The sequence below is a fragment of the Acipenser ruthenus genome, chromosome 10, assembly GCF_902713425.1.
Source record: "Acipenser ruthenus chromosome 10, fAciRut3.2 maternal haplotype, whole genome shotgun sequence".
In the NCBI taxonomy this organism is placed as follows: Eukaryota; Metazoa; Chordata; class Actinopteri; order Acipenseriformes; family Acipenseridae; genus Acipenser; species Acipenser ruthenus.
The window spans coordinates 12466823-12493027 of NC_081198.1; the positions used below are offsets into that span (position 1 = coordinate 12466823).

At 35.4% G+C, this 26205-nt stretch overlaps 1 protein-coding gene across 14 annotated transcripts in view; it reads right to left on the bottom strand.

The window, feature by feature from the left end:
* Nucleotides 1-5887: 5887 nt before the first annotated feature.
* Nucleotides 5888-26205, bottom strand: part of LOC117401721 (receptor-type tyrosine-protein phosphatase C-like) — a 41762-nt gene continuing 21444 nt past the window's right edge. For all 14 annotated transcript variants that reach the window (XM_059031782.1, XM_059031781.1, XM_059031780.1 and 11 more), the window contains 25 exons: nt 25530-25634; nt 23687-23716; nt 22987-23115; nt 22314-22424; nt 21164-21304; nt 19985-20181; nt 17019-17079; nt 16591-16699; nt 15147-15181; nt 14951-15060; nt 13683-13773; nt 13485-13561; nt 13304-13340; nt 13050-13147; nt 12613-12738; nt 11974-12131; nt 10822-10957; nt 10137-10286; nt 9480-9570; nt 9153-9292; nt 8789-8923; nt 8516-8638; nt 8093-8271; nt 7787-7922; nt 5888-7382 (listed from right to left, as the gene is read on the bottom strand). In XM_059031782.1, coding sequence (XP_058887765.1) covers nt 7134-7382; nt 7787-7922; nt 8093-8271; nt 8516-8638; nt 8789-8923; nt 9153-9292; nt 9480-9570; nt 10137-10286; nt 10822-10957; nt 11974-12131; nt 12613-12738; nt 13050-13147; nt 13304-13340; nt 13485-13561; nt 13683-13773; nt 14951-15060; nt 15147-15181; nt 16591-16699; nt 17019-17079; nt 19985-20181; nt 21164-21304; nt 22314-22424; nt 22987-23115; nt 23687-23716; nt 25530-25634 — 2954 coding nt within the window. In that variant the 3' untranslated portion in view covers nt 5888-7133. The remainder of the gene's footprint in view (nt 7383-7786; nt 7923-8092; nt 8272-8515; nt 8639-8788; nt 8924-9152; nt 9293-9479; nt 9571-10136; nt 10287-10821; nt 10958-11973; nt 12132-12612; nt 12739-13049; nt 13148-13303; nt 13341-13484; nt 13562-13682; nt 13774-14950; nt 15061-15146; nt 15182-16590; nt 16700-17018; nt 17080-19984; nt 20182-21163; nt 21305-22313; nt 22425-22986; nt 23116-23686; nt 23717-25529; nt 25635-26205) is intronic.

Sequence of the window (26205 nt, forward strand, 5' to 3'; positions counted from 1 at the left end):
CCATCACACAGATTGACATCCTTGTACAAAATGTTAATATCATTACAGTTGTTAACTGCAGTCCTGCCTCCTGCCTGGAGGTAGTGCTGTGTTCACTAACTATGCAACTTCACCAAGATGGAACAGACCTTCAGTCTATGGTCGACTTGCGGTGGCCATTTTGGTGGAGTTGAACTGCACATGTGTGCTCTGAGCTTCAAGAGAGTCAGCCATTATCTGATACACCTGCCAACTAGTGATAGGTGTGTGTGACAGAGACAGAATGATTCTTAGTGATAAATCTCCCTCCTGACCTGTGAGTGCGCTTGTAAAGGAAAAAGAGTGCCCTGGACTGGATGGCCAGACAATTCATTCCAAGGGTGAGGTGGAAGTCGGCCATCTAGAAAGGGGGCGGGGCTACGGTACAGGAGGCTGTGTGGTCCAGTGGTTAAAGAAACGGGCTTGTAACCAAGAGGTCCCCGGTTCAAATCCCACCTCCGCCACTGACTCATTGTGTGACCCTGAGCAAGTCACTTAACCTCCTTGTGCTCCGTCTTTTGGGTGAGATGTAGTTGTAAGTGACTCTGCAGCTGATGCGTAGTTCACATATCCTAGTCTCTGTAAGTCTCCTTGGATAAAGGCGTCTGCTAAATAAACAAATAATAATAAATCATCGACCCAGAAGGGAAACGATATGGCAGCCATGGATTGTAGGAGCGGTTGCAATCATTAACCAAGGGGGCGTGATTCACAGTATATAAACCAACGGGGTGTGATTGACGGTATTTTATAGCTTCCCCACATCTAGACAATGTGAGGAATCTATAAAAAAGGCCAACAAGATGCTCGGATATATTGTGAAAAGTGTTGAATTTAAATCAAGGGAAGTAATGTTAAAACTTTACAATGCATTAGTAAGACCTCATCTAGAATACTGTGTTCAGTTCTGGTCACCTCATTACAAAAAGGATATTGCTGCTCTAGAAAGAGTTCAAAGAAGAGCGACCAGAATTATCCTGGGTTTAAAGTGCATGTCATATGCAGACAGGCTAAAAGAATTGAATCTATTCAGTCTTGAACAAAGACGACTACGCGGTAATCTGATTCAAGCATTCAAAATTCTACAAGGTATTGACAAAGTAAACCCGGGGGACTTTTTCGACATGAAAAAAGAAATAAGGACCAGGGGTCACAAATGGAGATTAGATAAAGGAGCATTCAGAACAGTAAATTGACTGTGTGTCTGTTTATACTTTCACACCACTCCTGCAGAGCCTTCCACAAGTATGTAGAAGCTCAAATTCCTGTCGAAAGACAGTAGATTTTGATAGAAGGCTCATCATTAGATACTTAGGGGGATACATTTCACATTCCAGTAAACAAGATGCTGCACATTATCTCAATGAATCGACTCTTATAATAGTAAGACGAATGCATCGCTGTCATCTTTGTTTTCCTACCACCCGCCGAATCAAACTCCATTTCCTTTATTCCTGCTGGCTGCGCGTTCAGCCTCCACTCCAAACAAACCAGGTTCACTTCACAATGGACAAGTCTCTCGAATGGATGAAATCACTGAGGAACATTTATACTAGGTGCTCAGCTTCTCCAAATAAATATGTATCCTGGAAACAGTAGAGCATTCATGTGTTAGTGTAATCAGTGCAAATCTACAGAAAGTAATGTGCCAAAAAATACTTCAATAATTAATCAAATTGTGTCTGTTTTAACTTGAGGTGAGCAACCCCGTCACATGCATTTGCCACAATTTTTTATGTCCTTAATTCAATGACAATTTAAGACAATTAATTATGTTTCTTTTAGTAGTTCTATATTCAGTGTTTAATAGTTATGGATGATTTTACCTCTTTGTGCTTTGTGCTTACCTATGCTTTGCTATGCTTTCGTTGTGCTTTATTACACATTGCGGTACTTTTACTTTTGTAAGGGTAATACTGATGAGATTAAGTTTCACTGTAAGGTTGTTTTGGTCAGTCTGAGCTTGTCTGTTCAGCCCCAATTGGAGGGTCTAATAATATTACAGTAACTAAAATATGTGTTTGGAGGGCCTTGTCTGATCAAACTCAAACATGTGTACCATCTTACCTTAAAAAAGGGTCAATATTATTGGTAAAAAATGTTCAATAAAGCCACAAATACATTTTGGTTAAGATGTTGCTTAATTAATACAGTATGTTGCAAAGTAAATTTAACTAGACTATACATAGCATTTTTTTTAAAAAAATTTGGGGGGAGTACATGCATTCAAACCATTTCCATGTGCACTAAATTAGTTCTTCCACAGAAGAAAAATGAGAAGTCTCTATAGAGTTGGAGATGCATTTAGCAATATGTCACAGGAACTAAAAACAATGACACACACAAACCACAGAGGCCAATATGTCTTTTTTATAACTTGCTAAAAAAATGATAGCATGATCACACAAGAGCAGAATATGTAATAATGTTAGAAACTGACCATTTGAATTTGATTGAAAGTGGGAGCTGGACGTTATGCTGTATTTAAAATGATTCAAATCTGCCATTTGATAATTAAATATTATTACTATTATAAAATGAAAAATGTTATTTGTTTTGTTTTGCAGAGAATAGTTATCTATCATGAATAAAAGATACTTCTTCATCCATACATTTTAGCAAAAGACACTGATGCTTTTTAATCCACGTATAACACAAGTAACTGACAAATCTGTGAGATGGGGGCTGAAGTAAATGAAACAAGCCATGTGGCATTCTACCCATGTGATCTGCTGCTATGGGAAGTGAAAAAATCTGTCCAGTTACAAAGATTGAATGACATACACAGTTGGTTAGAACTGATTCTAAGATCCTAACAGATGTTTTTAAGTAACATGCAAGGATATAGTTTAACATCAGGATATACTGTACAACAGGATTAATACTAAAAGAAACAGCTCCAAGCATGTACTTGAAAGGTTTTATTTGTAATGTCTATGAACACCTGCTAAAACCACTAAACAGACACTGATCAGGAACTCTGAGTCATTTACACACACCCTGGTTATTAGCACACAGTTTAACTGCAGTATTTTACCACTTAACATAATACTCTGTTTATGCTAATAAATCACTCTTACCATAAGATAATATTTAACACTAAATAAAAATAAGCATTATTTATTTATTTATTTATTTATTTATTTATTTATTTATTATTTGGTCAATATAGTATATATTTTAATTAGTATTTCGGTCATTACCGAATTAGGTTCCAGAGTTTTTTGCAAAGATGATTTTCTGCTTCATCCGTGGCCTCTTGGCTCCAGGTCCCTCTCTCCCATAATCTGGCTCAGGGTTGGTTTGCAGGGTACGCTCTGGGGGTGGGGGGCATGATGTCTCTCTTCTGGTTGTTCCAACTCCACCTATATATATATATATATTTATATATATAAGACAGGGCCTTTGCCTATGCACCCCTGTCTGTCTCAGAGTCTTGGCTGATTGGTAACAGGCCTTCTCGTTGTGAGGCCTCCTCTTTCTTCGTCTTCATTCCACTTTTATCAGGCATTTACTGTTTCTTGTCATCCACTCCCTGCTCTACCTCTCCTCCTTTATTCTTATCCTCCATTCCTCCTTCCTTCTCTCCTCCCTCCATAACCTTCTCTTCTCCCTCCTTCCCTTTCTCTTCCTCTATGCCTCCTGCCAAACTGGATGGGAAAAAGCTTGAAATACTCTCACGATATAAGAAATCAAGTCAAAATTATTTTTTCATAAGAATACCTCTTTTTGTGAGAACAGATTCTTTATTCATGAAAATAATTGTTTTTGTGAGACAACAAAAAAAGATTTACAAAATAAAATAATAAACACATTTCCGACTCACAGAATGTAAAGATAACACCGTGTAACAATTTTTTTTTTTTTGGTTCCTGGGTAGTAAGTGTTATTTCCTAATTGCTTATGCCTCAAAAGTATAGAAAATGGCTATTATTCCCCACAAACTTTGCTTTTGTGACCAGGACAGTGATATTTTGAAATTTACCTATTTTCCAGAACATTCCAGATAGATTCAGTGCTGAGTAAACTTGGAGTAACTTCTAGAACTTTCTAGAACTTTCCAGTAATATAAATAGTAGTATAAATACAGGGGCCTTAAGCCCACCAGTTCAGTTTAGTTCCAGCTGCCTAAGTGGATATATATCTGCATTTTTCTGAGATGGCATCAAGAGGCTGCAAGCATCCGGCAGACGCATTTTGAGACTTCAAAATGGTGGCATTCCTGATGGGTCTCCAAGGCGGTTTTACCAATTTTCCCTGCTATCTTTGCCTTTGGGACAGCAGGGACACCAAGGCGCACTACCACAGGCGGGACTGGCCACAGCGGACCGAGTTCTCTGTGGGGAGGAACAACGCCAAGTGGGAGCCACTGGTGGACCCCCGGAAGGTGCTGATGCCACCACTGCACATCAAATTGGGCCTTATGAAACAATTTGTCAGAGCTCTAGATAAGGAGTCGGCAGCCTTCAAGTACCTTCAAGACTTCTTCCCTAAGCTGTCTGAGGCAAAGGTCAAAGCCGGTGTCTTCGTCGGACCACAGATAAAGAAGATTCTGGAGTGCAATGAATTCCCCAAGAATCTCACTAGTAAGGAGAAAGCGGCTTGGAACAGCTTTGTCGCAGTGGTTCGGGGCTTCCTGGGCAATCACAAGGCCGAAAACTATGTGGAGCTGGTTGAGACTCTGGTGAAGAACTACGGCACAATGGGCTGTAGGATGTCCCTCAAAGTCCATATCCTTGATGCTCATCTTGATAATTTCAAGAACATGGGAGCGTACTTGGAGGAGCAAGGCGAGCGCTTCCACCAGGATATACTGGACTTTGAACGCCGCTACCAAGGACAGTATAACGAGAACATGATGGGAGACTACATTTGGGGGCTGATTCGTGAAAGTGATTTACAGTATAATCGTAAATTATACTCACTTCTAAATCTTTTGTAGTCATTTTTGTATTACTTTAGTATAAATACATGTTAATTTGGATTCATATGTTGTTTTTTTCTGACTTTATGTGAACGAAAAGACACAAATTCGCCCGTTTTCTCATTGGAAATAGGTGAATTTCAAAATATCACTGCCCTGGTCACAAAAGCAAAGTTTGTGGGGAATAATAGCCATTTTCTATACTTTTGAGGCATAAGCAATTAGGAAATAACACTTACTACCCAGGAACAAAAATTGTGTTACATAGTGTAATGTTACAGTTAGTTTCGTGGAGTCGATGTGTCCTGGTTTACTGAAGATATATAATTTTAAGGCAGTTTCTAATTAGTTTGGCTAACAAGATGGTTGCCTCACAAATAAAGGATTTTTTCTCATGACAAATAATCTTTTTTTGCAAGGCCAATTCATTTTTCGTGCTCAAACATCTAACCTGAAGGGCTTCACTGAAAATGCTCAGAATCCAAACTTTCAAATCCATATAGCTCAGGAGCTGATCAATATTTCTTCACAAATCAGGGAAAGCCACTATTCTGGGCTTGTCCCTTTTGTACACTGAATATTTCAGACCAGAATTCCAAACCGTTTGGGCACTGGAAAGTGATAAAAAACAGCAATACAGATCTAGCCAGATCCAGATCTCAGAATCGACATTTCCGAGTGGTATGAAATGGGTCATGCCAAGAGATCTAACCCACAAGACCACACATTCATTATTGTGGTCGAAGTTACTCAAATACAAAAATAGGGGTTTAACACTGAAGTGTCTATTCAACCCTAACTACAGTGACACTACTGTGTCATTTTAATTAAGTTTGTGACCACAGTTAACATTCTTCACACAAAGACACACACATACTGTATTTTTAATACTATATATATATATCAGTATTCATTACCAGATAAATAAAAAAAAAAGCAAATCCATTTCTATTGTAAGGAATATTTATTAAAACTGGAGACTAACAAATTCATGCAGGTGATACACTTTATGCCTTACATTTCATATAAGTGCATGTATTTTCATAACAATTCTGACCCAGAATCTCAATAACAAAATCAGTAGAAAAATGAAAAATAAAGTTAGATTTTATTGTATTGTTTTGACCATGGTAATTTTTCTCACTGTTTATGTAATATAAAATGTAATTATGTTGACAGATTTTTATTTTTCCCTGAGTCCAACTGACAATGACATATCCAAAATGGAGTGTGATTGTATGTGGTACAAAATGTCCACCAGGGATCCATATGTGTTTTCTCTACCTGTCTATCTTATTTGCACACCAATTGACTCCACCCCTCATAACATTACAATACAAATATAAATGGTTTCTGTACATATACAGCACAACATAAAAGTATGATTTTTGCATAGAAAATTAAAAATCATTCAAAACAATCAAGAGAAAATGTTCATAAGCTTAATGAAATCATATGGATTCACTCTGTAATATATACTATAAATCAGTACGGGCAATTCTTTAAAAAAAAGTGCAAAAGCATTTTAACAAAAGCACAGTTATAGTTTGATAAGATATAGAGAAGTAGTGCAAACAAGGGGTTAAATCATTGTCCGGTCTAATTTCAAACGGTGTTGAACAGTACCAGTAGCTAGTTATTGGGACATGTTTTTGGTCCCCTTAAATGGATGTTTCAGTGGTGTTGTACAAAGCACAGCCCAGCCTGGCTTGGGAACTAGAGGATGGGACAGATCTCACTGATCAGGAAGGCTGGAACGAGAACTTTAGCATCAAAGCACTCTCAACTGTTTAGGGAACTGGAATAAATGTCATTTGTTGTGATACTGTGGTAAACTTCATTTTAAAATTCCTGATTTTGTAATTTATCATCTACATCTTATGCATGCAAGTGACACATTAAAAGGAAAGGTGAAAAAGAGTAACTGGGTTGAAGTACAATTTAGCAAATGATTTCTTCTTCAACTGACCTACGGTACACATTTCAGTGTTTTACCTTTCCGCATGTACATACCCCTTTGATGACCTGATTTCAGTCTGTAAGATAATAATATACATTCATCTGTTCAGGTTCAAAATCTTGTCCTTGCCTTTCTCATGGTTTGCATGAAAACATAGTCATTAAAAACAGAAGCTATAAACATTTAAAACTGAACACACATACACGTGTGTTTCGTTTTTTAACTGGCTCTCTAACTGAGGGTTGGGCCATTGGCAGAACTTTCTACTGCTGCTTTCTCAGCAGCACTGGTGGGTTCTTTTGACTCTGCAGATTCCTTTTTGGGCTCTGCTTCTCCATCTTCAGGCTGCTCCTTCGTTCCTGCTTGCTGTTCATTAACAACCTCAACAGTGTCCTCTGCCTGGGCAGAGCTTGACTCCACCTTCCCATTCTGGGCAGGAAAGGTGTTTGCCATCACATCATACAAGAACTTATAATGTTCCTATTGAAAGAGAAATGTGTTAGTTTCCAAAATACAATAACTGAATAATACCATCTGGGTTTAAAGACTAAACAAATCAAAGGGCGACAATAATGTTTTTTTTTTTTTTGTTTTTTTTAAGAGGTACAGCTATGTTTTTACTACAACAGACTTTGTCATTTAAAAAAAAAAAGGAAAATACAATAATCTTTGAACCACTCTGTGAAAAATGTTGCTCTGTTCAAATGTTCAACAAGCTCACGTCAAACATCTAAATGAATCTACTGACTACACAATGTTAAATCTGTATTATTATGTTGTATTAGGAATATATCTTTGTATGTGGTACCAGTAGCTAAAATCACAGTTTGACTATTACAGTACTGTCAAACTAAAACACACATTGCATTTGGTTTGGTACTTACAAAGGATCTTAGTGATCCTGGCCTTTCTTTACGCAGAGCTTTTACAGTTTGGAACACATCTACCGCCCCTTCAATTTCTGCACTGTCCATGAGATTCCATAGAGCACAGAATATCCCAGTTCTTGTTGATCCATCACTAGAAAAAGAGAGAGGGTTTAGTTGCCAATGTTGCCAACCAAGCACGTTTTGTGAGCTTCAAAATGATTTAATACTTATACTATGCCATTAATGTATTTGTTTTTTTACTATGTTATGCTTTTATCACGGTACAGTGTTGTAGGGCAGAAAAGAGTCAATGTGACTTACTTGCAGTGAACAACCAATGGCACGTTCTTATCATGCTTGGATTTATTATGGGTAGATTTAGATGGAATCTTCTGTTTTATGCTTTTTATCATAGCAACCAGCTCCTCTGAGCCTTCTGGAAGATCCAACCCACTCCACATGTGATAATAATATTGGTAGATTTTTCGTGTTTCTTTCCTCTGCAAAAAAAACAAATTATTGTTCCTTAAAAAAAACAAAATGGAAACCAAAAGTCCATGCACTCCAATGTATCCACCAATACCACATTTACAATACATAATAAACCAACTCTATAAATGAAAGACTAGTTAATTAGTTACCGTATTTGAGAACAAATACATTCTCAACAACACATTAACAGATTTATATCTCATATTTATGGTTGAATTCTAGTGGTCAATGGTTGGAAATAAAGTGTCCTACCTTTGTGTGCCTTATTTCAATAGCACGGATTGTGTAGCCGGAAGCTTTGTTGCAGTCAGTAACCTGAACTTCAATCTCACCATATAGCTTCTTCTCATCGTCCCAGTATGCAGCACAATAATCCTAAAAATCAGATCAAGTTGTAACCTAATTTGAACATTGCATATGTTTCTGTCATGAGAAAGTTAATGGATTACATTTTCCACCAACTAATTCTAATAAAACATGTCCCACCGTTTTCAGTTATATAAAAAGCAGAAGGTAATGACTTACCTTGTCTCCTTCTTTGCAGTCTGTTAGCATAACAATGACCTTTGCTTTCTTCTGGAAGATCATGTGCCAGAAGTCTTCAATGGTATTTGGAAGCGGTCCCTGGGCAGCAATCAGAGATCTTTTGCTCCAGTAGCCCTACAATAATATAACAAAACAATGATTTAAAGATGGACCACTTGGGTATTACAATCAGTACCAACAAAACAAACACTAACAAAACAAAGGGGACAATTCAGAGGACTTCAAACTACTCTGAAGCAGTACATTGCTTGTAGCAGCTAATCAGGCTTACTTTTCTTGAAAACGTCTTCCAAGCCAAAATGTCCCAATACATACCTTAGATTAATAAATCACTGTTACGTACATTTATGTAAGATGCATTGATGTATTTGGTCGAGTCTTCGTCATCGCTTTCTTCATCAGAGGACTCCTCAGCGTCTTCTTCATGATCGCTGTCTTGGCTCATCTCATCTTCCAGCTTAATAAGCACTCCGTTATAATCATCTGTAACCAGATATTGGAACAATCACAAATGCACCTCACATACATGCGTACATACAAGAATACATACATACATACAACTATAGTTGAACACTTTCTAAATCTTAACTTAAATAATAATATCTCAAAAGTGTTCGTAGATTATTGCTTTATCATTCTACATGGTTAGCCAGTTAGCTATAATACTTACATGGAACAACAGTGGAATAGCGATTTTTGTTGGTATTATCTTCATGTTTTCCTACATTTTGTAACCTCCAGTTTCTGTAATTGGGAAGTCTCTGAAAAAACATTAACGTGTATTTTTTTAAATATTAGAATATATTATGCATTATGTGTTACTATACATTACTTAATGTTAAACATCTATGAAGTCTAAAGCATTACATTGAACCTTTTTTCCTTTGAACACTGGCGCTATCAATCACCTGGAGGCAAAGACTGGAGAATCACATAAACAGCACTGTTTGAGACAACCAGTGGTTTTGACAGATAAGTCAATATCATGAGGTAGAATGTGGTCAAGAAAGAAATATACAGTCATAACGGTTGTGAAAACTGAACTACTATACGTTTCTATATACTGAATGTCTTATATGTTCAAGTGTCAATAGTTATGAAAGACATACTTAAAAATCCAAACAAGAACTTTTCATCTACAGCGTGTTTGTTTGAGATATCTGCATATTCCACATTTAAGTATAAATGCAAGCAAAGAATCAAAAGATCTTCAACAGAAGGAAAGGGAACCAGTGATTATATGATCATTTTTCATTTTGCTGAAATGGTGGCTATCACAAACTAATAAGAAATATTCTTCTGTCATAATCAATTCTTTGAGACTGACCTGGAATTCTGCCTCCAGAAGGGATGGCTCTGTTGGAGAGTCACGTGACTTTAAAGTGTTCAGGGAGGAATGCAGTTCAGAGAGGGCAATCTCAGTTTCACCAAACTGATTGTGTTCAATCAGAGCCTGGTGGATCAATATGTACTGGGTCTGCAATTGGGAATGAGTAACCAGTTTAAAAACCCAAGCGCACAATTTCCTGTTGAATTCACATGAATTAATCATCCATTCATGGTAAATGGCAATGCTGTAGTTATCCACACAATATGCACATCCATTGGGTACGTCAGTAAAAGAAACATAATAGCATACCGTACTGTGGGAATCAGAGGGTGCAATGACTGCTTACTGCAGGGGCTGTCCGAGCCTAGTGTAACATTAATGCTTGAGCAAGGTGTCTAAATAGCTCTGTCCTAAACACCAACCCATTAACCCACAGACTGCAATGCTTTACCGTGGAAATTACCCTCACAATGAAGGGGAAATTGAAGACAAAACCTTTATTTTATTCTGGATAAATGTTATGCATCTATTATAACAGAATTCTGATTATGTATCATGTAACAACAAGAAAATAGTTCTTAAAACGTTTTTACAGTTAGAACATGAACTACACAGCTGTTTACAGTATACAAAAACATAACCATATCTTTATTTGAAAAAGACACAACAAGCTCAAACTTACCTCTACCTGCACCATGAGGCAGCGCTGGCGACGGAGTCTTACCACATAGCCATAAACATCAACACGCCCCTCTGCCTCCAACCCTTCTATCATGGCATCTATGCCAATATAGGTACCAGTACGACCTACTCCAGCACTGTGAAGGAACAAAACTAGTCAATAGTCAGCAAAGCTGTGAAACACAGCCAAAAAGCATTCATTTACTGAAAGGTTAACTTCAACACACATGGTCAAAAAATAATCAAAGCTACTATAATGTTAGACTACATTATATGGTAAGCTCAGCAGCACTGGAGGCTTTAGAGGAGGATCCCCTTTGTCTGTCTTCCACCAAGAGATATGAAACTGAATTGCCAGCTCTGGTTTCAGACAGGTAGCCAGCTGGTTTAAGGGTGTGTTTTTTATTTTTTTTAATCTACCAGAAGGTGTTGAAGTAATGGACCTGATTGTAGTGGACCCCTCTGAGTCGCACCTGACAGAGTTTGCACAAGGGGGAACGCCACCGCCGCTGTGAGACCCAAGCCGGGAAGCAACTGAGAGGAGAGTGCTGAGCGCATTGTTCAAGGCGGATTGAGCATTTAGAGGGGAAGAGGCTGATATACCTCCCCCCTTGCTAAGTTAAGTGTTAAGTCTTTCCCTCTTTTTACTGTGGTTGCTGCTAAATTGCCCTGCTTGTTTTTGTTCAAACTGTACACTAAATTGATTAATTAGACCAATTAAGCTTCTAATAAGGGCTTGATTGGTCCAATTAAGTAATTTAGGGCACAGTTGCAACAAAAGCCAGGAGGGACATCGGCCCTCCAGGACCAGGATTGGGCACCCCTGGTTTATATACTGTATGTTTTCCTGCACTAGGGCGACCATTGTTGGTACCCTAGTGGCAGCACATACTCCTGCACCTGACTGCCTGTGATTCTCAGTAAAACCTGGATACCTGAGCGGCGTTTCAATCGCAAACCCTTTGTCTCTCTTATCTCTCAGCGGATACCCACACTGTAACAGAACACCCCTGTTACAATATGTTAAAACTCCAATCTACTGAACTTGGCTAATTAAGCTATCAACCCTTGAAACAGTATAGACAAAAAACAGTACACACTTCATATGAAACAAGTTTTGTTTATGGGCAGCTGGAAGGTTCTTTATTCATACCTGCAGTGAATGACAATCGGGCCACTGAAGACGTTGTTGAAAGAGTTCACTCTTCGGCGTAACTTCAGAAGCAGCTGAGGATCGTCAGGGACTCCATGGTCAGGCCAGCTGGTAAACTGGATGTGAGTCACAACTCGCTCTGAGTTGTTCACATTCTTCTGTAAACAGGCAGGAACAGGGAGGATTTAGCTATAGAACATCCACTAACAGACGAGAAAAGGGTTATTTGGCTTCCCTTTTTCTTGGTTAGCTAGTTTATCTACAACCAAGGTTCTGTATTTTTAAAATGTTATCTAAATTTTTTTTTTTTTTTGAAGAACAATAATTAAATATTTTTGGTAACTTAACTTGGGGATTATCAAGACAGGCTTCCTATGCAGATATTGCTCCATTTTGTTTATATCTCTTATAAGGCTAATTTAATGATCTTGGTGTCTTGTTAAATCTGTCATCCATATTTGTGCCCACAAGTGTACTGGACTAGGTAGTTTTCTTGCAATTTACCATGGAGCTATTTTATACAGATTACAAATTACTAATTTGCATTGTAGCAATACATGATACTAATTACCCTGTAAATTGGCAGGGTTTTTTTTTTTTCTTGAAACCTTACTTTTTGATTAGTACTGAATAACTCACATTTGTGATGGTGAGCTTTCGAATGATGTAGTCAGGGCATTTGTTTTCCTCATTTAACTTCACAGCAAGCTCTCCAAAGATCTCGACTTCTCTCTCCATAGTTGGCCAATATTGAGCACACTTATTCTAAAAAAAAAATAATAATAATAATAATAATAATAATAATAATAATAATAATAAAATACCTTAAATCAGCACCTTGTATTTTACATGTATTGCTTTGGTAACATTACTGAAACAAGTCTGCCAACCAAATGTATTTTACACAATCTGTAAATGCTGTAGCTAGCTAAACGGAATATTTCAAAGGAATATGCTGTAGATACAGTACTACTGTACTTGACTAACACAACAACGAAACAAAGCAATGATTTAGTACATGCATAATCAATACTATTTTCAGTTTAATGAACTGGTTTAATGAGGTTTTAGTTCACCCTGTTTCCTTCCTCACAGCGGGTCACCATGACGATAATGGATGATTGCTGTTCCCAAATCATTCTCCAGAAATCATCAATTGTCTCATCCTTGGGACCTAGCAAACAATAACTTTCAGGGTTTAGATCTTCATAGCTTCCAACTCAACATCCCCCCCCCCCATAGTTTAAACAAACTTTATATATATATATATATATATATATACACACACACACACACAGACACACAGACACAATTAAAATAAAAATAATACCTTGGGCAGCAATGTATTTTTTTGGTTCTTTGTAGCCCTGTGAAAATATAGGTATGTGCTAGTGAATATTTTTGTACAGTTTGCATGCATACCTTAAATAGTGAACAATATCTGTCTACTGTATATTTTCCTTTCACATTTTAAAAATTACTGATAGCACTGAAATACTTTAAATTCTTACATCTATGAAGCTTGCATTGATATACTCTGACCCGGCTTCTCCATTAATTGGGGAAAGAATGGCTCGATTATAATCATCTGTTGAAGAAAAACATATCAGACTTCTTAAAAAAAAAAAAGAAAACTTAATTTATTTAACGCCTTCTAAAACCTGATGTGCATTCTGTATTGCATGCGGTTCTGCTATATCTGTACTCACAAGGTAGTATATCAACGTAGCGGTTCTTGCTCTGGTTACAATTCTTGCGTGCCTCTTTTATTGCGCATTTGCTGAAAACTCTTGGGATGCTCTAAAACACAAAAGTATTTTACCAATAACAGACTGCAATACTGAACATGTATTATTGTTTTAGTCATTGATGGTACACCACTTATTTGCATTTCATTTGTATTTATTTTTTATGGAAAATAGTACTCCGAGTTCTAGTTTGTATGTTTGTTTTTTACATGTCTGTTACACTTTTTCTCAATTACTTTCTCATGACATAAGGGGTCGTCCAAAATTATCATCAATTACAGAAAGCGTACACAGTGTTTTTCTTTTTCATGACATCCTACCCCTACCCCCCCTGCCCCCCAAAAGAAAAAGCATACATAAACATGCAGGCCCAAGATTTTTAAAATGTAAATACTCACCACTGTGAAAGTGAAAACATACACACGCATTGCAGAATTTGAGCACTGAAATATGATAATAATCGTGTTCTCTCTATGGCTCGCAAGAGAATCATAATCTGTAACTTATTTGTAAAAAAAAAAAACACTACTTTTTGTTCCTATATTGATCACCTCTCTGTGTGCGGAGAGCAATATACTTCATATTTTTCATATGATTCCATCAACTGAGAGGCGCCGCTCAGGCCATTTTAAGGTAAATTATATTTATATTGGAGGGCAAGTCTCCCAACACATACCTATGTTTACTCTTTATATTGAAAAATATATTTTCGTATCAAAAGGGATTGTGTTCTTGTAGGACTAGTTCAAGAGGTTATATTTTTGCAACTACAAATAAATTGCAAGAAATATGAGGAGTTTTCTAATCCGGGTTCATTCAAATGAATGCCCATGATATTTCATCAACAAGGAACTTGATAGGCTCAAGAAAACATTTATACTGATAAAAACAATCGGAGCGTGTTGATGCTCCATTGCCTTGTATATTCTCTCGCGCACTGGAAAGGAAATGTGTGCTAACATAAGAGGATGCTTTTCTGTCAACCAAAAGTAAAATATCATGAACTGTGATAAATTGCATCTCTGTTGGCTACAGTACTTTTGCACGAAGGCACGTGAATGTTACATAGAAATGTCATCCATTTTTTATCAAAAAGTGTTCCTTGGCCCCGACCCCCTCCACCAATGCACACTTTGTATGCTTTCAGAACATGTCTAATTTTGGATGGCCTCAGTAACGATGTTGTGGAAAACGTTTTCTACATATTTCTATATAAACTTGATCTTTACCTGAAATTCACTAAGGAAGAGTCTCCCCTCATCAGCCATCTTCCTTCGGTAGGTGTCCAGCAACATGTCTGCTGTGATGGGGTCCACATTGAGAAGCTGCTTTTCTTCATCTGTGGAGAGTATGAGAAAAATAGGAGGAAAATGCAGGAAACAAAAAATGATGTAAAAGAATTAGGCTGATGCAAATAATACTTACCACGCCCAATGAGCTCTACAGATTCATCAGAAGAGCTGGAAGTAAAAACATGTTTATTTAACCATTTAAGCAATAAGCAAACATAAATACATGTACAAAGACAGTATTAGTAAAAAAAATATATACTTTTGAAGATACTGTTTATTATTATCGGACCTAGAACATGGTACCTGTACAAAAAGAGCTATGTTACAATAAAGTGGCTGGCTATATAAAGATGTGATATCTACAAAAGGGGTCAAGTTATATAAAATATATTTAGCCCCCCACGCCCACCCCCCATATTTATTGCAACAGGAATTAATAGCGAACGAAAAGGAAGTACCAATCACCAGCTTTTTATTTATCACATATTTCTATGGCTATTTTGTTTATTTAAAATGTTATGCTTTTTGTACATACATGTTTTTGGTCAGTTCTAAACTGGTTTAAGTCATATCTAACAGGCAAGACTTTGTTTCTTTAGGGGTGTCTGTATCAGGATTATCTACTAGTACTTCTGGTGTCCCCCAGGGCTCTATTCTTGGTCCCATATTATTTTCTTTGTATATGCTACCACTGGATGAGATCATTTGTAAACACAGTGTACATTTTCAATGTTATGCTAATGACACACAACTTTATTTTATTGTTATTTTGTCATTTGTGCTACTTCTTAATGCTGCATACTTCTTTGTGTCTTAACTGACATGTAAAGCGCTTTAAGACACAATGGTATGAAAGGCGCTATATAAATAAATACGTTGAATTGATTGATTGATTGATATCATTTTTTTCCTTTTTTTTTGTAAACCCCTCTTTTCCAGCTTTCTGTATTATTTGTCCCAAATAGAAGATTTAATAAAACATACAAGCTCCCCTCACAGGTTTTACAGTTGCTTCTATGTGTGGTTATAAATAAGAATGCCAGCTGTGTAATAAACTACTGTTCTGGGGAGCAGTCTCACTCAAAAAGCATAATCTGTAAATACTAACAATATCAGTAGTATAATAAGTTAATTAAGCTTTGCCTGATCTGCAATCAGATATAATATGAACCAACATGTCCTTAAATATACAATAACATAAAATACTCATGGTTATATAACAATATCTCATTGCTTCCCATGGGTCCAGTCACAATGGTTTTCCAATTGTTAGTAAAACGTGCAAGCCAGGGGATCACATGGGGTATAATAACTGCAAGGTTGACATGTATGTCTGACTTTTGGGGAAAGAGAGGCCCAGCGGATTTTTGCAATGGTCAATTGCAGAAACACATTTTGAATCTAATAGTCTGTCATTCCTTGAAAATGGATATCACTGATGTGGGGAATCATAGTTTGTTTTTGAAGAGGGGACGATACAAAGACATTTACTAAGCAGTCTAAATGGGTTAAAATTAGGAATACATACTGTACATACTGAAACAAAGCAAAGCATATAATAATTATATTGTACTTACTCTGAATTTTTCTTCTGCAGCAAGTAGATTTTGTATAGAACAAAGGCAAGGGCTAAAGAGGTCAGAACAATGAGGAATGCCAGGAACCCAATCAAAGCTTTGTCGTTATCTGGGAAATACAATATTACATTTAAAATCAAAACAGTACATTGTACAATATGTTAAATACAAATGGCACCAGTTACTAGTACGTAACAACCCTGAAAGGTTAAAATGTAATGTCCTTCTGAATCTTTTATGAGAGTATAAACTTAATATTATTAATTAAAATGTAATATATATTTTATTATTGTTCAGATCTCTGGAAACTGATAACACATGTTTTAATTACTAATCTTAATGCTCTCAGGTTCATTGGTGTTCTAGAAAGAGATTTCTGACAGGATTATTAAATGCAGGGAATTGTACAAAATAAAATAATAACTTACATTTGGTGGTTGCTGTAAATATTTCAGGGTCACTTGTGGTAAGATTATTATATATTCTTACCTAAAAGAAAATGATCCTGTCAGTTTTACATCTTTAATCATGAAATGCTGTTATTTCAACTTTGTCATTATCCTTAACTTTACTAGAAATGTGAGTAAAAGTAAACAAAGTCTCCACAAAAAAAAAAACCCAAAAAAAACAAAAAACAAAAAAACAACAGTTTCTACACAAGCCTGGTTTATGTTCAATAGGCAGGGCAATGGCATAACCCTTCATCAATAATTAGTACCTAGATTTAAACTCTGGGGATAGGGCTGCGCAGATTCTCGGTGTAGCCGATTTAACATATACTGGTGTGTGTGTGTGTGTGTGTATATATATATATATATATATATATATATATATATATATATATATATATATATAGTGCTGTGCAGAAGTCGTAGACATGTTGCATTTTTCTACTTAATATTTACTCAAAACATAGGATGGGTAAAGTAGGCACATGGCGATTTTTCCTCTATGGCGAACACTGCTCAGAGCGCTCTGTGATACTCATGAACTTGGCAGTTTTCAACTCGTTGTATAATTAAATACAAAACAGTGAAGCACCATCTTTTTGTATTTTGTAGAAGTATAAATACTCCGGTAAACATAAATAACATTCATAATACTCATATTTTGAAGGTTTTTGTTTTATTTCCCTTTAAAAAATGCCATTTCTGAAAAAAAAACAGTCTCGAGCATATTCAAACTGGTAGAAAATGAATAAAAATATTAAATTAAAATCTAAAACACACATTTAAGTATAGTATAGTAACTGAAGAAGACATAACACGTGCAATATAATTTATTTTTGCTTGTATTACTTTCTCGTAGTGATCTCAAAACAACGCATCACGGCCAAACCTGTTTTTCTGACAGTGCAAAATAGGCATTTTGAACGGGTCCGCGGCACCGAGTTTTATTTTTCTACACTTTTTTAAACTCACGGTTGATGAGTCCTTGTCGATTTTGATGCACGTTTGTGTACAATGGCTTTCTTTCTGTGTAGTCCCTAAAACGTACGTCATACAGAAGGGCGTTTTTTTCGTTTAATTTCCTTTACGCGATAATTTCAAAACCTAAACCAATCAGGGCCGAGCTGAGACTTAAACTATGTACGCTAGTACAGTAGTTGGTATAATAGGTAAACAGTTAAAAACTATAGATTAATGGGGGTATGACATAGATCTGACATATGCTTGTGTGTGTGTCTGTCATTAGACTGCCGTTTGAGCTCATATCTCCTGTGTATGTTGAATATTTTTAGGCTTGGTAGTTTTAACATAGTAGTTTTAGCAAAACTTCAGCAAATGATCAATTGCATATTAATTAAATACTTATTTATTTAACCATTGTTGTTTTAAACTACTCAACGGCAACAAATAGCATGATACCAAATTATATATTATGCTTTAAATATATCAACTTTATATAAATTAGAAAGTTGCAATTGTGTAACAATTTACACAAGTTTAAATTAGATTAATATATTAATAAATTTAAAAAGCTAAACAATTTATTTATATACAAATAATCACATTACCTGCCTTTCCAGTAGCAAATACACACTACAAATTCTTAGCATGTAAAACATTGTTATGGTGACTTTTGACCCCTAAACAAATACTATAACACATATTGCAAAACTGGAATAGTTATAATTTCTTAACAGACAAATAAAAACGCTTTTAAACATGCTATAATATGTTATGTTTCGATACATTATAAACAAAACCCTTGCATTTAAAAATGACCCCTATCCATTTTTGCAGTAAAGATTTACTGCACAGACACGTGTCTGTAGGTGCCACGCCTTCTGGGCAGTCCTGACAGATGGGAGAGATGCGTTTTTAGGGGCAGGCTGTTGCATTAAAAGAAAAACTATCTTTCAATTTAAAAACACAACCAAGCTTGGAGTAAACTTTTTTTTTTAAGTTATTTTTTTTTTACTTTTAATTTTTTTATTTTTTTTAATTCGGAAAGCTAAAGTCAGTAGAGTGCAACACTTAAATCCAAGATGGCCGCCGAGAAGAACAGGGTAGCAGGATTTGGTGCTTAAAAAAGCATTTCTACACGTTTTAAGTCATTTTTTATATATTTTAATTTTAGATATTTTTAAGTTAAGTAAAAACTGTTAATAATAACCATTTTTTTCGTTGAGCTGCGTCAATAACAGTCTTGTTCCCAACCGTGCAATTAGAATTCTGCTCTCTATAAGCCTGCCAATCGAATCTATGTAAATTGGGGAGTGAGACTGGCCAGTGCCTATCCAACCATTGACCTCTCCGCACGTTACTGCTTTTTTGGTCTTCCAGTGCTGGGTTTGTCAATTATAGATGATGTTTCTCTGTATTTGTTGATTATGCTTCGGATACAACACCTTGAAAATCAAGTGATGCAAGCTATTTCACTCAATGTTTTTCCTTCTTTATGCAAGTCAAGGTTGTTATAATAGTAGAAAACTCTAGTGGAGGCTTTGAGTAAATTGTTGATGCTCATAATGCATCAGAGTAGAAAAATGCAAAATTTGTATTTATTTTTTTTGGAAGGTTTTAAAGGATATGTTCATTTTACAGGAGAAGCTGTGCTGTGCTGCGCGGTGCATATTCCGCCCCACCGGTTGCACTGTGGTTTAACGATCGGTTCCCTTTTTAAATGTGTATTTATTTGAAATGTCTTTTATTGCGTATCTTGCAGTTCAGGCATTTCAGTTGAGGGGGAGAATTTAGACTTATCATAGAGGTCCCAGTACATAAGTAATTGGGGCGCGCACACCACACACGCCACATAGACATGAGACTTGGTAAAGCTAAAATAAATGTTTAAAAAAACCACACACGCCACATAGACATGAGACTTGGTAAAGCTAAAATAAAAAATAAAAAAACACATAGCAATAATAAATAAAAAATATGGCTACCTCAAATGTATACTCTGTTAGATAGTGAAGATTATAATAATTGAATTCACAGATTCGGTTATGCTTCAAGTCTGTTGAATCAGATTTGGACATCTTTGACAAATACCATATTCCATCATTTGCTTTTCCATCACAAACTATTTTTATTTGATTGTTCTCTGGAAAGTAGACTTTAACATTTTTCGGTCTAGCAGGAGCTGGTATCAAAGAGGAATATTTTATTTAATTAGACATTTGCTTGTACACATCACATTTTAGACACATAAACATATTTAAAAACTACACAATGTCTGAGACACTGACTGTGAACCTTCCCAGACAATAATTTTTGCAGAAATTGCCCTGTCAATCAACATGCACACATTGCTTAGAATGAAGCGAAAGGTGAAGTTTCATTGGCAAGGTTTATTTGCAGCATGAAATTCAAGTTTCACATTACAAACTCACGCTTTGATGAATATGTTAAGAACATTCCACATGACAAAACACAAAAACATAAAATGACATGAAGTTCCATGACACGTTCACAAAAGGTCATGCAATAAATGAGAAAACATCAAAAACTATGCATTTTGCAAAAGTATTTTTTCCTTAGGAATACACTGTCGGTTAAATATAGCCTTTCAAAAAAATGTATAAGAGGTCTAATTTCCACTGAGTTCCTGCAGTAAATGGCTGCACTTTACTAAAATTACAAACATCATACCAGCAAACCAACCATGTAAACGCTGACACTTTAAAGATACAAAATACTGGCAGTTATCCGTCAGTTTTAATGAACACATTTAGACAAATCCTTAAAGCATTAAAAAACATTCCTTTTAAGAAATCAAAATATAGTAACTTAAGCTTGACAGGTATCTCATTGGTCCTAAATAACGAAAGCGAGAAACTGATCTATAACCATTTATAGTTATTGTCCCAGGACTCAGAGTTTATGGGAAATCTGCCATGAAATCAATGCTATGTTGTGTTACAGTTTATAGAAAGCGGACATTCAAAACTCATGCCCAGTAATAATAAAAGTCACAGAAGCTTATTTTAACCTCACCGGCTTATATAATAGGAAGATAGTAGTTTTTTTTGCATATACATGTGCCCATTCTGTTAGAAATTCCTCTTTCAATCGCCCAGTCTCCCCAATTAAACAGCAACACATATAGGGAGTAGGGTACTTACCCATTACTGTTATTTCGAAAGGTTGTCCTGCAAATATGAAACCTTCACATTCAGTGTATGTAAAAAGCACTATGTCATATTGTTTCTTGCTTTTTAGATTTCCACATACATGTTCACTTTTCGAATCTGTAAATTCTTTGCCTAAAAAAAATGGTAAGCTTATTCAGAAAAAGGAATGTAACAATGAAACCTTCATTATAAAGCACATCTGGAAGAAAATGCACAAGGGGAAAAAAATATAGTAAACAAAGCAAGATTGTAATGATTATTAAATTCAAAATGAGAGTGATCAGTAAAATTAAAAAGTTAATGACCATGACATATCAACAGTAATACAGAATAGTATAGTATAAGAATTATATACAATGTTTAATCACAATTAAATAAGCACTTCTCCACATAAACGCAAAAATGTAAGAATGACATACAGGTGAATGACAGGACAATGTGTGACATACGAAAAGAAAAAAAGAAAACATGTCAAGGTGCGAGTCATACTTTGCATTGCGCTTTCAACCACCCTTGAAGTCTGTATATTCCAGTGTGCTCCTGTGCTTACAGAATAGCTACTTCTTAAAAATGTGTTTTTTACTGTTTATTTATTTTGTGAATATCCTTCCTCTTGGAAAAACATTTCAAAGGTGGAACATGTATTTAAGAACATAGTGTACAAATTACTTTAATGGTGCTGATAAAGAGGTTAATGTTTTAACTGCAATTGTTTGCTGCAATTTCTCAGTTCCACTTTCTTCCTTGGAATCTGCTTTCTAAATCCGTTTGGAGAAGATGTTAGCTCTGTAAAGCATGCACATCATCTTAAAGCTCAATACAGAGTGCTGCAATATGATCGCTTTATTGGTATCAGTGTTAAAAGAATACCATCAAAAACATGATCATTAGGAGGTAAAGACCACCTGTCGTAAGGAATTGTTTATGACAAAATGATGTCATTAAATAATATTATAATCTTAGAACAAGCATTAACATAGAAATTGGGGAAGGGCATTGGGCTTAGCATTCAGTAGCACTGTCATTGTGAAATTCCATATATATTCATAAACATGCGTACACTTTATATGTTTCAATTACTGCAGTAATTGCCCATGCATCCACTAAAAGAACATTTGCATTTTGTGTTGTTTATACTTACCTTTGTCAGGGCACTGGATTTTAAAAAAAAAATTTTCTTCAGGTGAAGACCATGTAATTGTAATTGAATGGTCTCCAATACTATATTTAACATTGGTTGGTGTTCCAGGATCTAAAATAAGATAAAAATGATGTCAAAGATCACCTCAATAGTTACATATTACAGGAACATACTGTACAGTAGATAGATTAGTAGCTGTATAGATACATATATTATAGATGTATAGTTCATGTATGTACAAAAGAGTACATTCTGATATAACAGGTTAACTAAATAAATGAAGCTTTATAAACATAAAGCAAAACTGAAATGTGAAAAAGTGGTTAAAGGTGGCAGTGAAAGGTTACATTTTTAGTGGACACCACCTGTAATGGAAATGTATTGAGAGAATTATAGAATGCAACGCGTCCCAACCATCAAGACTCTATATGGGGGAGTTTCCATGTGTGTTCTAATTTTTCTCGAGCCAAATGAAAAATATACATTTTTATACATACCCTATACATTTCGGGTTTCCATTGGCTCAGTTTATTTTACTTGAGAAGACCCTCGTTTCACAATGTTATTAACAATTTCAAAGTGTTTTATTATTGTTTCTTAGAAGAAAAAAATGGAATTCAAATGCATGTCTAATATTTCTTTAAAAAATAAATGTAATAAACAAAATACTTACTTCCGCAGGTTGTTACTTTTTGTGTGCTTGTGTTAAACGATACATTGTTGCAGTAGGGTGTCACATAGCATAAGTACTCTGTAAATGGTGTCAGATTCTCAACAGTTGCTGTATCTTTATATTTGATAGCTGGAAATACACAACACAATGTCATTGATAATGTGCAAGCATCAGCAAGCTGAATATTCAGACTTTGTTTATTAATGTATGGAAGGAAGTGTAACCAGGTCAAAATGACCCGTTATCTTTTTACACATTGATTTGTTTAGTACACGTTTTATAGATTGTTGCCTGACACATTGTAATTGACTTGTATCCCTTTCTAGTTGCTTCTTTACTCAGGCCTCTTGATAATGCCTTATTGGGTACCATCCAATTTACTTATTGATAGTTTTATGCACCCGAATATAAACAAATGACTCTGTTCCCTGTATTTTAGATCAGCCATCTGAATAAAAAGAACCTAATAAATTACTTTTTTTAATGCTTTATCACACTGAACTGGTGTAGCATGGCTGTATAGAAAAAATAATCCCTTTGTGTTTTAAACCCATTTTGTACACCCTCGAGTCATCTCTCATGTCCTAGCTAGTAAAAAGACACTTTGGCTGATCTAGCCTACATAACATATGTCTATGAAACTGAACTCTTGATAATTACAAACATAAGAGGAAAGAAAATGTAATTTGAAGCTACATACTCTGTTCAGGAAAACGGTTGGTACTGGAATCTAGAAGAATGTGAATAGAGACACATTATTTGATAGCAATTAAAATGTCTACATTAATGACAAATACAGATAATGGTTGGAGTACAAAACCATTTTTGAAGCTTGAGTCAGTGTAAAGTGAGAATTAACCACAAAAAAGGTTATAGTAACATCATTACACTAAAATTTCTTTAGTATCATGCAGTGAATTATTATAGGGTTATAGGCATTAGTAGAGGCTGTGTTTGACATGGGTTGACAGCAAGACAACACATGTAAAAACATACAAGTGTATTTTCAAGTTAGTCACAACATTTCAGGTAAGAGTGAGAGTGAATCAAGCATTTAACCAATAATGTGAATCTGACAGTGATGAGGACAGTATTATAAATAAGCATATCACAGAAGCAAAGGAAAAATATGATTTTATGCAGATTTTAACATTATTCCTACAATGTACAAGGACACATCCAATTCAGAAAGGTGCTCTACAGCGACTGATGAGTTTGTCATTATTTTCATTGAACAGCAAAAAAGGTCAGAATTCTTTATTTTTGTATTAGTTTTGATAAAATGTCACAAAAATACTGATGTGCACAATGGTGCAGTGTCTATTACTGAAGTAAGGTTTTATTTGTTTCTAAGTAGTAAAATGTAGATGGCACTGTTTTTAGCGTGTGAATTTGTGTAGCACGGTGTAAATTAAACATTTTATTGATCATGGATGGTCAATTGCAGCGCACACATAGTGATCAAACTTAAATGAGTTTGATCCACTTACTTGGACTAATGTTAGTACCATTAATAATGCCAATTGAGACTTTTTATTAACGTATTGCAGTAAGTGTAACCAGGTCAAAATGACCCGTTATCTTTTTACACATTGATTTGATTTTATATACTGTTGCCTGACACTTTGTAACTGATTTGCATCAATTTCTAGTTGCTTCTTTACTCAGGCCCCTTGAAAATACCTTATTGGGTACCATCCAATTGAATTATTGATAGTGTTATGCACCTAAATATAAAATGATGTCTCTGTTCCCTGATAAATTGCTTTTTGTTGTTTGTTTGTTTTTTGTTTAATGCTTTATCACACTGAACTGGCATAGTATGACTGTATAGAAAAAAAATAATCCAAATTGTGTTTTATACGCATTTTGTTACCCTTGAGTCATCTGTCAGGTTGGATTTAGTTTCCTTATGTTTTGCTTCCGATAAAACAATATAAAAGCAGTGTTAAAACAATGTAAAAGTGTGATGGCATGAAGATCAGACACTCAGAACATTAAAATAGATCCACATATCTGCAATCACACCACACCCCAGTTTCACTTCCCTGATCATTTCACCTCGTAGTGTCTTCTGGGTCAAAGCATCAGTGGTTATAAAACCCTTCAGTCAATCAGAGAAGCAGCTGGTTGGTTGATGACACTAATTAAGCCATTGAAGGGGTGGGAACCATGTCACGTAAAAGGTGAAATGACCAAGGTAGTGCAAGAAAAAACAGAATGCAAGGCTTGTACAGCACCAGATATCATGTTTTAAATGAAAATACATTTCTTTTAAAACAGCCAATTTGAGTAAGATGTATGGACTTATTTTGTTTGCAACAATCACTTTAATTGTAATAACATCTTTTCTCTTGCTTTTTGTAATCAGTGTTAACATGTCTTATTTAGTATACTGTAATACATTATTAATATAAAGAACAGTATCACATAGCTTAAACAGGTAGTTTGTATTGTACCTCTTACAAAACAATCAAGTCGGTCCATATCAGTTTTTGTTTTTTCAAATATTTTAATGAAATTCATTCATTTGGAACCCCTACCTGCTTTATTACAACCATATCTGTATTCCAGACCGTTATATAGTTTCCAGTTAAGGGTTGCAGATGTCTTAGCTGCAGTGACATTGAACTCCAGGGAAAGGGGACCTAAACAAAACAAAATATATATGTAAATATCTATCTATCTATCTATCTATCTATCTAAAAAAAAAAATAATGCAAAATAGTAGAATTGATTTCTTTGAAATTTCAGTGAGTGATTCCCTTTGCGAAAAGGATCTACAGTGACTGCCTTTGTTTATTTTTTATTTATCTTTGTTTATTTTTTTGCAGTCTTTTTTCAACAGATATCTTGTGTTAATTAACAATCTGAGCGTAAAAAAAACAAACAAAAAAACATACCTGGTTGAATCAATGCTTGAATTTCTTCTTTTATGGAGATGGAAGTGTTACACTTAGTTTCTCCACTTAAAGAAAACGTGTAGTTGGTACACATTTCAAGATCCGCAAAGATAACTGTTGTTGTTATTGGCTTCGTGAAACCACGAGACACACTGAACACACAGATGGCTCCTTTTCACAGCCACAACATCACGTTCAACAAGGCATACTGGAGCCTGGTCTTTTACCATATTTGTGATTTGGGTTGTGAATTAGCCTGCCCCTGATTTTAAGCTTGCCCATTAAATACTGTATATTCTAAAAAGATCTTCTAAAA